The sequence below is a fragment of the Taudactylus pleione genome, unplaced genomic scaffold (genome assembly GCF_031769625.1).
Source record: "Taudactylus pleione unplaced genomic scaffold, aTauple2 ptg000683l, whole genome shotgun sequence".
NCBI classification, from domain to species: Eukaryota; Metazoa; Chordata; class Amphibia; order Anura; family Myobatrachidae; genus Taudactylus; species Taudactylus pleione.
Genome location: NW_028285085.1, coordinates 1,603,163 through 1,615,742, shown reverse-complemented (window position 1 = coordinate 1,615,742; position 12,580 = coordinate 1,603,163). Strand labels below are relative to the sequence as shown.

The 12,580-nt window shown below is 43.8% G+C and overlaps 1 protein-coding gene across 2 annotated transcripts in view; it reads right to left on the bottom strand.

The window, feature by feature from the left end:
* The window catches only part of DSCAML1 (DS cell adhesion molecule like 1), a 285,411-nt gene extending 273,066 nt beyond the window's left edge, over nt 1-12,345 (bottom strand). For both annotated transcript variants that reach the window (XM_088456013.1, XM_088456014.1), the window contains exon 1: nt 12,203-12,345. In XM_088456013.1, the coding sequence (XP_088312139.1) occupies nt 12,203-12,248 (46 nt within the window). In that variant the 5' untranslated portion in view covers nt 12,249-12,345. The remainder of the gene's footprint in view (nt 1-12,202) is intronic.
* Between the last annotated feature and the right edge of the window lie 235 nt (nt 12,346-12,580).

Below are 12,580 nucleotides of genomic sequence, written 5' to 3'. Positions count from 1 at the left end.
GTTGCCCAAGGAGCTTTGAGAAAACAGGGAGGAGAGAAATAGGGCGTTAGTGGGAGTGCGAGACAGATGGTTTCTTTACAAATGGTGAGATGAGAACATGCTTATCGGAGGACAGAAAGTGCACAAAGACATGGAAAAGCGAGCTAAAATTAGACTGGGGAAGAGGGAGCGGACAAGTTGAGCAGGAATATGGTTAAGGTTAAGTGAGCAGGTTGTTGGGTTTAGATGATGAGATTAGTACAGAGACTTCATCTTGTGTTACTAGAAAGAATGAACTAAGTGTGACATGGGCAGTGTAGGAGAAAGTGAATGGGGTGTGAGGGATTGTCATGAGGAAATATCTTGTCAATGGAGTAAATTGGCTATATCATTGGCTGTGATGGAGGAAGAGCAGACGAGTAGAGAAGTCAGTTAATGGTTACAGGGAGGCAATATATATTAGAAGAGTGGAGATTAGAAAAGTGAAGTATGTTTGGTTGGTTGGAAGAATTTATAGCGGAAGAAGTTGGCTTTGGAGTTAAATTTCCTCCAGTTGTATTTGTGAGTCTGGGGTATATATACTAAGCCTCGAATGGAGATAAATTTTCCCAGCCAATCAGCTCCTAACTGCCATGTCACAGGCTGTGTTTAAAAAATGGCAGTTAGGAGCTGGTTGACTGGTACTTTATATCTGTTCACTTTATCTCCATCCAAAGTTTAGTAAATAGACCCCTCTGTTTCGTGTTGTGTGGCTGAGATATGGAGTGTCAGAGACTGTATGTGGTGGCTAGAGCTGCATTGTCTCTGGCTGAACTACTTTTATTGTAGAAGGAAATATCATAACAGGGTAGTTATAAGCGAAAAAAATTATTCCAGTGAAAATGAGAAGTGAATTGGGTCTACATTATTCAGCTCTTGCTTTGTGGGTTTGGATGCAGGGATTAGAGCGCGATGTATGGTGAGTGGGGAGGCCAAGATGAAGAAACTACACTTGTAGCAGAAGCAAATTAGGAAGTTACTGAAACAAGTCTTGTGGTAGCAAAAACAGTGGGGCTGTCAGTGAGTGTGCTGAAAATTGGTAACGTGTGAGTAGGAGAAATAAGATGCTATAGAGTGAAGAAGAGGAGCTTGGGGAAAAGTGTGGTGCAAGTGAGGAGGAGAAATAGGATGCTATAGAGGAGAAATAGGATGCTATAGAGAGAAGAGGAGCTTGGGGAGAAGTGTGGTGACCGTGAGTAGGGGAAATAGGATGCTATAGAGAGAAGAGGAGTTTGGGGAGAAGTGTGGTGACAGTGAGTAGGAGGAATAGGATGCTATAGAGAGAAGAAGAGCTTGGGGAGAAGTGTGGTGACAGTGAGTAGGAGAAATAGGATGCTATAGAGAGAAGAGGAGCTTGGGGAGAAGTGTGGTGAAAGTGAGTAGGAGAAATAGGATGCTATAGAGAGAAGAGGAGCTTGGGGAGAAGTGTGGTGACAGTGAGTAGGAGAAATAGGATGCTATGGAGAGAAGAGGAGCTTGGGGAGAAGTGTGGTGACAGTGAGTAGGAGAAATAGGATGCTATATAGAGAAGAGGAGCTTGGGGAGAAGTGTGGTGACAGTGAGTAGGAGAAATAGGATGCTATGGAGAGAAGAGGAGTTTGGGGAGAAGTGTGGTGACAGTGAGTAGGAGGAATAGGATGCTATAGAGAGAAGAGGAGCTTGGGGAGAAGTGTGGTGAAAGTGAGGAGGAGAAATAGGATGCTATAGAGAGAAGAGGAGCTTGGGGAGAAGTGTGGTGACAGTGAGTAGGAGAAATAGGATGCTATAGAGAGAAGAGGAGTTTGGGGAGAAGTGTGGTGACAGTGAGTAGGAGGAATAGGATGCTATAGAGAGAAGAGGAGCTTGGGGAGAAGTGTGGTGACAGTGAGTAGGAGAAATAGGATGCTATAGAGAGAAGAGGAGCTTGAGGAGAAGTGTGGTGACAGTGAGTAGGGGAAATAGGATGCTATAGAGAGAAGAGGAGCTTGGGGAGAAGTGTGGTGACAGTGAGTAGGAGAAATAGGATGCTATAGAGAGAAGAGGAGTTTGGGGAGAAGTGTGGTGACAGTGAGTAGGAGGAATAGGATGCTATAGAGAGAAGAGGAGCTTGGGGAGAAGTGTGGTGACAGTGAGTAGGAGAAATAGGATGCTATAGAGAGAAGAGGAGCTTGGCGAGAAGTGTGGTGACAGTGAGTAGGAGGAATAGGATGCTATAGAGAGAAGAGGAGCTTGGGGAGAAGTGTGGTGACAGTGAGTAGGAGGAATAGGATGCTATAGAGAGAAGAGGAGCTTGGGGAGAAGTGTGGAGACAGTGAGTAGGGGAAATAGGATGCTATAGAGAGAAGAGGAGCTTGGGGAGAAGTGTGGTGAAAGTGAGTAGGAGAATAGGATGCTATAGAGAGAAGAGGAGCTTGGGGAGGTGTGGTGAAAGTGAGTAGGAGAAATAGGATGCTATAGAAAGAAGAGGATCTTGGGGAGAAGTGTGGTGAAAGTGATTAGGAGAAATAGGATGCTATAGAGAGAAGAGGAGCTTGGGGAGAAGTGTGGTGACAGTGAGTAGGAGAAATAGGATGCTATAGAGAGAAGAGGAGTTTGGGGAGAAGTGTGGTGACAGTGAGTAGGAGGAATAGGATGCTATAGAGAGAAGAGGAGCTTGGGGAGAAGTGTGGTGACAGTGAGTAGGAGAAATAGGATGCTATATAGAGAAGAGGAGCTTGGGGAGAAGTGTGGTGACAGTGAGTAGGAGAAATAGGATGCTATAGAGAGAAGAGAAGCTTGGGGAGAAGTGTGGTGACAGTGAGTAGGAGGAATAGGATGCTATAGAGAGAAGAGGAGCTTGGGGAGAAGTGTGGAGACAGTGAGTAGGAGAAATAGGATGCTATAGAGAGAAGAGAAGCTTGGGGAGGAGTGTGGTGAAAGTGAGTAGGAGAAATAGGATGCTATAGAGAGAAGAGGAGCTTGGGGAGAAGTGTGGAGACAGTGAGTAGGAGAAATAGGATGCTATAGAGAGAAGAGGAGCTTGGGGAGGAGTGTGGTGAAAGTGAGTAGGAGAAATAGGATGCTATAGAGAGAAGAGGAGCTTGGGGAGAAGTGTGGTAACACTGAGTAGGAGAAAGTGATAATGTTAATTGAGTAAGTGCATGGTGGAGTGATGTCAGAGATTTGGATGTATGATAATTAGTTAGGCAATGAGAGAGTGAGGAGGAACAATTGGTGCTAAGTGTGCAGGCAATAGAGGCGGTGGAAGGTCTTTGACACTCTCTGGCCAGGGTAATGGAGTACCAGCCTTTGCAGCCTGGACATGTAATTCTGGAAGCAGGCTATTGGGCTTAGTGGGTCAAGCAGATAGACAGATACTGTATGACAGCAGCAATGGCAGCTGAGTTTAGTGCTTAGACTAATTTGCTCTAAAATCTAATCTGATCTTTATCTAAATCCTAATAACAGGCAAAGAGAACACAATTATACATATAATACATAAAACAAGTTACTCCATGTTTCATATCTTTGTTGTTGATCAACCTTTATGGTCTTTGGGCCTGATTCAGAGCCGGACGCAATTAGCGCTCGCTCATCCAGAAAATAGGGGTGGCTATTCAAATGAACCGTTCGCTCTTTGCGGTCTGTTCAAGCCTCTAGGTCTGAACGAGCGAACAAAACATGCGAACGTAATTTTGAATAAAACGCCCCCTGGCCGCTCGCATCCTACGTCATGTCCGCTATTTATTAGATTAATCGAGTACATCGACCAGCATATGAACTGCTCGCTATTCTTGTGGTTGGTTTTTCCTACCACAATTTTGCGAGCAGTTCTGACTATAAAATAACCCAGTGACGTGGTCAGTGACGCTGCTGTATTAATTATGCACACCCATAAAACACCCGTTTTGACCTTTAAGCACGCCTGCGTTCTGATCTCCACTCCCTGTTTTCAAGCACCTTCCCCTGTTACCACCCACATACGCCTCCTCCTGTCACTCAAAATAGCAGGCATTCGCTATTTAGCGAACAAACGATTTTCGGCCGCACTGACTGGTTCGCGCATGCGTATTACGATCCGTACGCATGCGCAGTTGGGCAAACATCGCTCGGAGCGAACGAGCGGCCGCTTACGAGCGGCTCTGAATCAGGCCCTTTGTCAGAAGGTTATGGGGCCCGCCTGCAGGTTTAAGCAAATGGCCTGTAAACTCCTTCCCTTGTGTGAATCCGTGCGGCCAGAAGTACAAGGACTGAGATGCCCACTTTTAGCACCCATGCACGCTGTAATACCGATTGGTGCGTCCTTAGACGCCACCATCGGTCGCACCATTGAAGACGTAGCCACTTGCATTGGCACTCCCATAATACGCCCACTGAATGGACCATTTCTAGCCACCTCTCAGTCACCGGCCAGGAACGCCCATCACTCTTTCCGCCACAATTCTGATATCGGCTGTCTCGCTCGCAACAGCACCTTTGTACTAGGGATGTGCAGGCTCGGATAGGTTCGAGTTTGCACGTGGAGTTCGGATTTTTCCCTCCAAAAAAACGGAACTCAGAACGAGGCAAAACGTCATCTTACATGGATGAACATCATCATTCCTGGACAAAAGTCCAGGAATGATGATGTTCGTCCATGTAAGATGACGTTTTGCCTCGTTCTGAGTTCCGTTTTTTTGGAGGGAAAAATCCGAACTCCACGTGCAAACTCGAACCTATCCGAGCCTGCACATCCCTACTTTGTACATAGGCTCTGTGTAACATGTGTTGTAAGGGTTTTCAGAACTTTTTGTGTATGTTGGTATTAAGTTTGGATTGCATGCTACTCGGAAAAAAGACCCTAGTGTTCATCAGCAGTAATTCTTCCCCTTAAAGTTTTGTTAATGTTCATGAAGTTGGAGAGGGCTACAAAACCATTGCTTAATACTTTGACCTTGGTTGATACTAAACTTGGGGTCTCATTCTGCTTGGATCGCAAGTCTGTGGACACACGCACCAGGTCGATGTTTGCGTTCTGCGCATACACTGCATTGCGTGTGCGCGAACCGGCCGCTGCGATCACTAAAGTGAATGCAGCAGATACGCAGGGCCATCGAGAATAGATTGACAGGAAGTGCCGTTGGAGGGTGGAGAGGGGGGGTGGTGGAAGGAACGCAGACGTGCGTGTGCGTTCGAACGCCGTTACAGGGGTGTGCATTATTAAGCCCCTGCGATGGCAGGTCTAGATGGCAACAGGAAGTTTGGCCGATTGTGAGTCACGGTCAGCTCAACCACAACTGTGTGTATGGGTCCGATGTTACTCGTTGTTACCGATGTTTTCGCTGACTTACAAGTTAAAGGAATGGGAAGTGGGTGGCTTTATACAGTGGTTGGCGTCTTGGTGTAGTGCTGCGATCGCATTAATTTGCTTAATATTGCAGCGAGCGGATGCGTGTGATTACAGACTTTCAATCTGTGCTGAATTAGGCCCTAGGTCAGCTCAATTGTGCACAATTGTAAAACACACAACACCAATGTCACTTATACATAACAGCAGGTCAACCACCAATGCAATGACCACCTAAATGCAAGTAATAAAGTAACAGCCTTATGTTATGTAGATTTACTGGTTTGCATACTTATGTTTTTTTGTTTTTAATGCAAAACAAATATATTGTGCAGATCTACCCTGTCCCAGCAAAACCCGTTTGTTCCGGGCTGCTGTAAGGTATCAGTGGGTCCAGGGCATGAATGACATTACTGGGCCCGTTGTCTTTTGGCAAAATGCTAAATTCATCTTCCAACTGTATCATTTAAGTAGCAGGTTTTTTTTTTTTATGAGGGAACTTCACACATTTTTGATTTATGTAATTTACTGTATGTTATGTTAGAGTTTCTTATATTTTTAGGTTTTGGTTAGTTGTAGGGTTTTACTATGCGTTATACTTTGGCTGAGGCTTACGTGTGCTAATGTTAGGAAAAGGGATACAGCTTGGGATACAGTTAACTGAGCTGCATACACACGTAAAGATTTTCTGTCCAACCATCCAACTTGTTGATTGGTTGGAATGAAAATCTGGTAACGTATGGGAGTAACTGATGATCAGCAATTTGCTCCTAAATGCCAGAAAACAGATGAAAATGGTCGTTAGACAAGTTTGTTAAATGTTTGATCTAAACAATTTGTTCAGACAACAGTTTTTGTCCATTTTCCGGCGTTTGGGAGCAAATTGCTGAATGTCATTTGCTTTCATGCCTTACCAGATTTTCATTCCAACCAATCAACTAGTTGGATGGTTGGACAGAAAATCTTTACGTGTGTATGCAGTTTAAGACTTTAGTTAATGTTAACGTTACATCAGAGACAGGATTAGGACTATTGGGTCCGCTTGGAGAAAAGTGTTTTATGAATATACATCATTGTTTTTATTACTGTAATGCTGGCCACACAGTCGGATAAATTGTCAGCAATATTGGCTAACTGGCCCAATATAGCACCAAGTCAGGTCTTAAAGCAATTTAAATTCCAGATTAAAACCATTTGACTGCTATTGACCAATGTATGGTCATCTTCCAACTAGTGGCCTCAGTTACACCAGATGACCAGATCTTGTCTAATGTGTGTGACCAAATTGGACATTGATTCGGTTACTCAGTGGCAGGATTGGCCTGTGTGCAGCTGCTTAAGACTGAAAAATAGTTTGTTTTAGTATTGATTGATTTCTTCCAAGCAGATTACTTTGCGCAAACAACTGACTTGAAAGAGGAAACCTTCCTTTATAAAACAAGGGGACACCAGGATGCTGAGAGAGAGGCTATTAGACCTCCCATACAGACCCCCTGTCCTTACCAGTAAGTGTAATAGTGCTAGTCCTTGTGGGCTTTGGGCAAATGCCCCTTTATTAGATTGACCCCTTTGTAATGCAATGTAGATGTTACAGCGCCCTTGCTCTGTCTCTGTATAAGATGATTCCCAATAACAAATTTATCACACATGAATATTTCTACAAATTAGCACATTTATTAAAATGTAATATTTCTCGAATCCATTTGCAATACACTAAATGATTCTCAAAACAGCTCTGCACAAACATGAGAGATAAACCTCACAGTTCAGTCAGATGATACACCCCAACACCCACCCTCCTGAATTCATCCCCCGCCTTCCTGCATCTTATTTCTGTCGCAAACATTAACATAAACAAATGAAGTGCAAAAAAACCCAACCCCTGCATCGCGCAGCTATGTCTCTGTCTATTTTAACCCTTCGCTGCCCCGTGTGCTATGCTGGAACTAGACCCTGAGGAAAATGGCACATATATATCTATGTGGTTAAGCAAATTTGCATTTTTAAATATTCTTATTATGTCATCTGTACTATACAAAATTCTCCACAAGCGAGAAGGTCTCTCCTTCATTAAAGCATTCATACCCTCAGTCATTTTAGCTGTTCAATGCAACAATTTATTAACCCCTTATCGGGTAAGGGGCAAAAAGGCTGCTGCAGGGCAAAATATTTCATTTCACTAGAGAACATTTCCTGTGGTGGTCTCGAAATCTGTTTAATGCAAAAGCTCTGGATCCAAGAGTCTCATTTGCAAGTCCAAAATACATTTTTAAAATTTAAAAGGATGGCAAACACACAAGGGGGGGGTTTTGGCATGTGCTGGATTTGCACTGCAATGCTTGCTGGTTAAGAAAAAAAAACCTTTGTAGATTTAATGGTGTCCTGTTTGGAGGAATGAAGAGCTGGGAATTGAAAATGTAATTCTGCATCTTTTAATAACGAGGAAAGAGAGGAGGGGGGTTATAGCCCCTAAAACGTGGTTCTGTTTCTAAAGAGCTCGGAATATCTGGAGTATTTGTGCACGCTCCACTACATCTGTATGTGATCAGGCAAGAACATCTCTAAAATCAGTGATGGCTTCTTATGATAAAATACATTGCAAGGCAAATTAAGACAAATGGCTGCGCTCCCCTCTCCTTCTCTCAGCAGTGGAAGGGTTAATGAGCTGTAGATCCAGGGATAATTAGCAGCAGCAGCAGCACACAGCTTGCTCATGTATCCTACTAAAAGCAAAGACTTTTATCCCTAAACCTGCATCCCTGCTTTTCTTCAGTATTAACAGTCAGTGGAAGGGCTGAGAATGGGGTTAATTGAGCTAATTAGGAGACAATGAATTGTATCTCTGGCAGTGGGACAGTAGTTTGGGCAGATGAAGAGCCTGGAAGAGCCCTAGAGAGCTAACCTACTGATTAATGGGGAGCTCAGGTCCATCCCAGAGTATACAAATTACAGTAAGAGAAAGGAGGGGACTGTGAGGAGCATAAAATTACCCCAAGCAGAACGAAACACAACAAGCAGCAGGATGCAACCAAACCACAAAGGGACAGAAAGGTGACCACAAACATCTATGTGTCTTGTTCAGCACTTCTGGTCACCTGAAATCACAGCACTTCTGACCCAACAGGTACAACAGCAATATAGCACCAAAATAATCAACAGCAGAATTATCAGGAGGCTAATTACTGCTTCTCAAATTAGTAGCAAAACCTAGAAATATATGCCAACACGCACGCAGGGCGAATATATACGCTGCTGAAACCGTGCCACAAAAGTGTATTACATACTAGAAACATTAACAATTATTATGTATAAGTGAAACACCGAAATCTGCAATTTGACCATATAGTATGTATGTGTGTAATGTATATATGTGTGTATGTGTATATATATATATATATATATTTATATATATATTGCATGTAAGTATATATAAGACTGATTGCCATTGTGTACACTGCAGAGATTTTACTGACAGACCTGATCTTTATCTGATCTGTGTATGTAAAATAATGAGTGTGAGGAGAAATTCATCAGACCGAGAAATATACGCAGTATACAGATAACTCAGTTGAAAATACACAAGCACGATGTTCCAGAAAATTATTATATGAATGGAAATAACCATATTAGTTTAATGACTTATTTTAAAACCAGACATGATAATCCTTCAATGACATAGGAGACAAAAATGAATGATGGTGAAAATGCAAATTCTAAGTCATCACAATTTAAAAAGCAGTGAATATATATATATATATATATATATATATATATATATATACATATACACACACATTTACTGCTAGTGTAGTGTATAGTGTTAGTCTGTAATACATTGCTCACGAGAGTGACCCATCATCTCTGCACATAGGAATTCTAATGCATATTTCCATATAATGAAAACCACTGGTAGTTTTCCTATTTCCTTTACAGCTTTATACGATGAAACAAACAGAAACTTTCTAAGAAAATCCTTGAAGTGTCTTGGAGAACAGCTTCCCAGCAGAGGTGGAAGAAGCTCCCAGTATAAGCATAAAATATATTTACACAACAGAGGACAAAAAGCCAAAGACAAGAAGGACTGGTTACAACGCTGCAGAAATGTGGGCCTGCGAGTCACTGTGTCATGGGTCACTTTTTGCATTATTTTGCCAATTTATATGGATAAGCAATGGCTCCAATGGTTGTGTTCTGCAGCACAGGTGCAGTATGTAGCTGGTGCTACAGAAGGAGCTGTGCAGTTTGGGGCACTCCTTGCTGAAGGCAGGCTAGGTTCAATCTCCCACCTTCTGTAGCGCCAGATGCACATATGCGATGGGGGTGGCAAATGCGCATTTAGAGGACTTTCCATTTATGTAGATGGCAGCAGAACCCTTATTCTCCTCTGAACTGGCAGAAATTGTCGCTAATGATTTCAATAAGACCCTTTTTCAACATTTGGGGTCTGCATATTTTAGTAACTCTCCCTTTTGTGAGAAAGGAGGGGGGGTGTCATTATATTTAAACTGAATAATTGTTAAGCTGCATTGCATGCACAGGGGCTTCCTATTCTGCATACAGAGGCTTGGCAGTGAAGGGGTCAATGACAAACTAGCATTTAACCTCATAATCGAAGGGTCCAAGGCATCCCCATGAGTTTTGCTGCAGGTCCAGGCTTGTCCCAGGTCAGAAACAGTAGCCCCTATCTCCTGTCACATCCTGTGTTTGCATCTCTCACTCCTGGCAACTCAACTGTGTTCCCTTTGTTGCAGGAGTAGGGCAAATAAAGGGAGTGGAGATAGAACAGGTAATCTACTGTATACATACATCAGCTAATGGGGAAGAGGCAGTTTCAAAAATGGAGGAATTAGGGGGTGACAGAGATAGAATGCAATGTAAAGATGATCTATAATGAGGCAGGTAAACTGCTCTGCTCTGGAAAAATATAATGAAAGAGACACAGGTAATAAGTTGATCATTCTCTGTATAAAAGTCTGTTCTGTACAGTAAAGGAAATGACACGTTTACAGACATTACTTAGCAAAGTATACAGTCCCACCAGTCTGATAACACTCACTGCAAATAACAGACATCTGAAATATAACATTATTCCTTTAGTGTGTAACCTTTGTTCTGCAGCCGCTATGAATGGAAACGTTCTGCAACTATTGCTGTATAAACTGAGGAAAGCTCCGATCTCTGACCACTGCCAGAGGAATACCACCACCACCAGCCATTAACTACAATTTTGAAGAACACTTATCTACAGTACAAGCATTGCTTTTGTGAATCAAATGCCAGCAGTCTACACATTCTCTGGGACAGATGAAAGCTCTGCAATTATTGTACTACAAAGAGAAAAAAAGCTCTGTAAAAATACATAAAAAAAAAAAAAATGGTGAAACATCAAGTTGCAAAAAAATAAAATTAAAATGCTCTGCAACGAAATGCAGCACAACCACTTGCTCTGTATGTTTCACAGAGAGACCCTGCTCCGCAACTATTTCCTTCTATGCCTTGAAATATAACATTAAACGTAACCACTGCTGTTTGCTGTCACTCCACAAGCACTACTACAGGCTTTCCCCACTGCAACAGGCAAATCATGTACAGGTTCGTTTGGAGCATCTCTTCTACAAGATCCCTACATGGAATAATAATCGCACGTAATTGCTTTGCAACAACGCTTCGCTGTTTTGCTGCTCATTTAAGTGCATGTTGCTGTGCACACTGAAGACGCAATACGGCTGCGCAATCACTGCGGGCGCAAATACAGAGTTGGGGGAATACAACTCAAAAGGTGTCCATGCGGATAATAATCACATTTTGGGGAGCTGAAGGAAATACAAGAGCATACAGTATAAATGGGGGCTGCAAAACTGAGCCAAAGTATCGGCCTGGCAGCTTGCACACTGTGTATCCCTAATTCCGCCATATAATGATAGGCGAGCATGTAAATGTGGTAAAGCCCCCCTCCCTTTCTATCCCATCATTTATATGTGTGTTACATGATGCCACATTGAGAGCATGGATGCCCGTCTCATTTGGCTGTGCCCAGGCGTCACCTGACCCCACAACTTGCTGTAATAGATCTTCTAACCGATCTCTCAATTACACCGATCACCTAACAACTCCAGGTAAAGACATTTTTGTGAAATGCAGATTTAACCCTTTACCCGCCACTCCAATCTTCATAGAAGAGAAGCCCCTCCTTGTCATTATGTATTTGCATCAATCAGCCCCCCCGCCCAGAGTCACACATATAGCTTCCCCAAATGCCCCCCTTATCTTTCCCTGCTGTACCCACACTAGGAAAGGTATAAGAATACACTATGGAATGGCAAAGTCATAGACAGATTGGTGTGAAGTAATATACTTGGACATACATACACTGTCAGGATATATGACTGTGTGGGTATGTCTGAGCAATTAGGAGACACAGCTTCCAGGCAGTGTATGCAAAGTATCTGCTCTGTGCAAGGTTCAGTTTACCAACAGACATGACAGAACTCATTTGTTAAACAAACAGAAGGGCAGAGAATATACATAGGGGGGGGCAGTGGGGTAAGCAGGAGCTGGCAATGGGCACTGGTGGTGGGCACATCTCAACTCACCATCAGCCACTCACACTAAGCTGCTGCCCAGTCACTCACACTGAAGTGGGGGGGTTACACATCACCCATACAGTAGCTGGGGGGTCACAAAGTCACACTCACTTCATGCAAAAAAACTAAGGTGCAACTTGCCCTGGGCACACACCATCCATCACAGGTACAGTGTCTCAGATGGCATCAATCAGCGGATCATGGACACTGGCACCCACTCTGGTGCTCACCCAAACTGAGTGCTAGCCCTTCAGTAATAGATGGCAGATGACTGGTCACCCGGCGCCTGAAGTGCCCAGTGATGCCCCGCACTCACCTTTCTGCACTGACCACAGCAGGAGGAGGGGAGTTACCAGCAACATTCCATCCAGAGAGGGGATATGCCGGGGTGTGAATCCCTCATCAGATCCCGACCCGAGCTGTCCCTCCTCACTCAGCAGCAGCCAGGCTCACTCACTGCTCCCGTGCCGGAGCTGCTCCTCCTCTCCTGTCATCAGCAGGGTGGGAGCAGGGCTGCCAGTGCCACTCCCAGCCCTCCCCTGCCTGGCCGGGTACCGAGAGGAGACCCCCCATGGTCACTTAGCAGCTGCAAGGCACGGGGCAGGGCATGGGGGTGTGCACACCTCACCTGTACGGGGCATTGATAAAGACAGTTTATGGGTATCCAACGCAATCATAGTTTCCTCCACTCCTG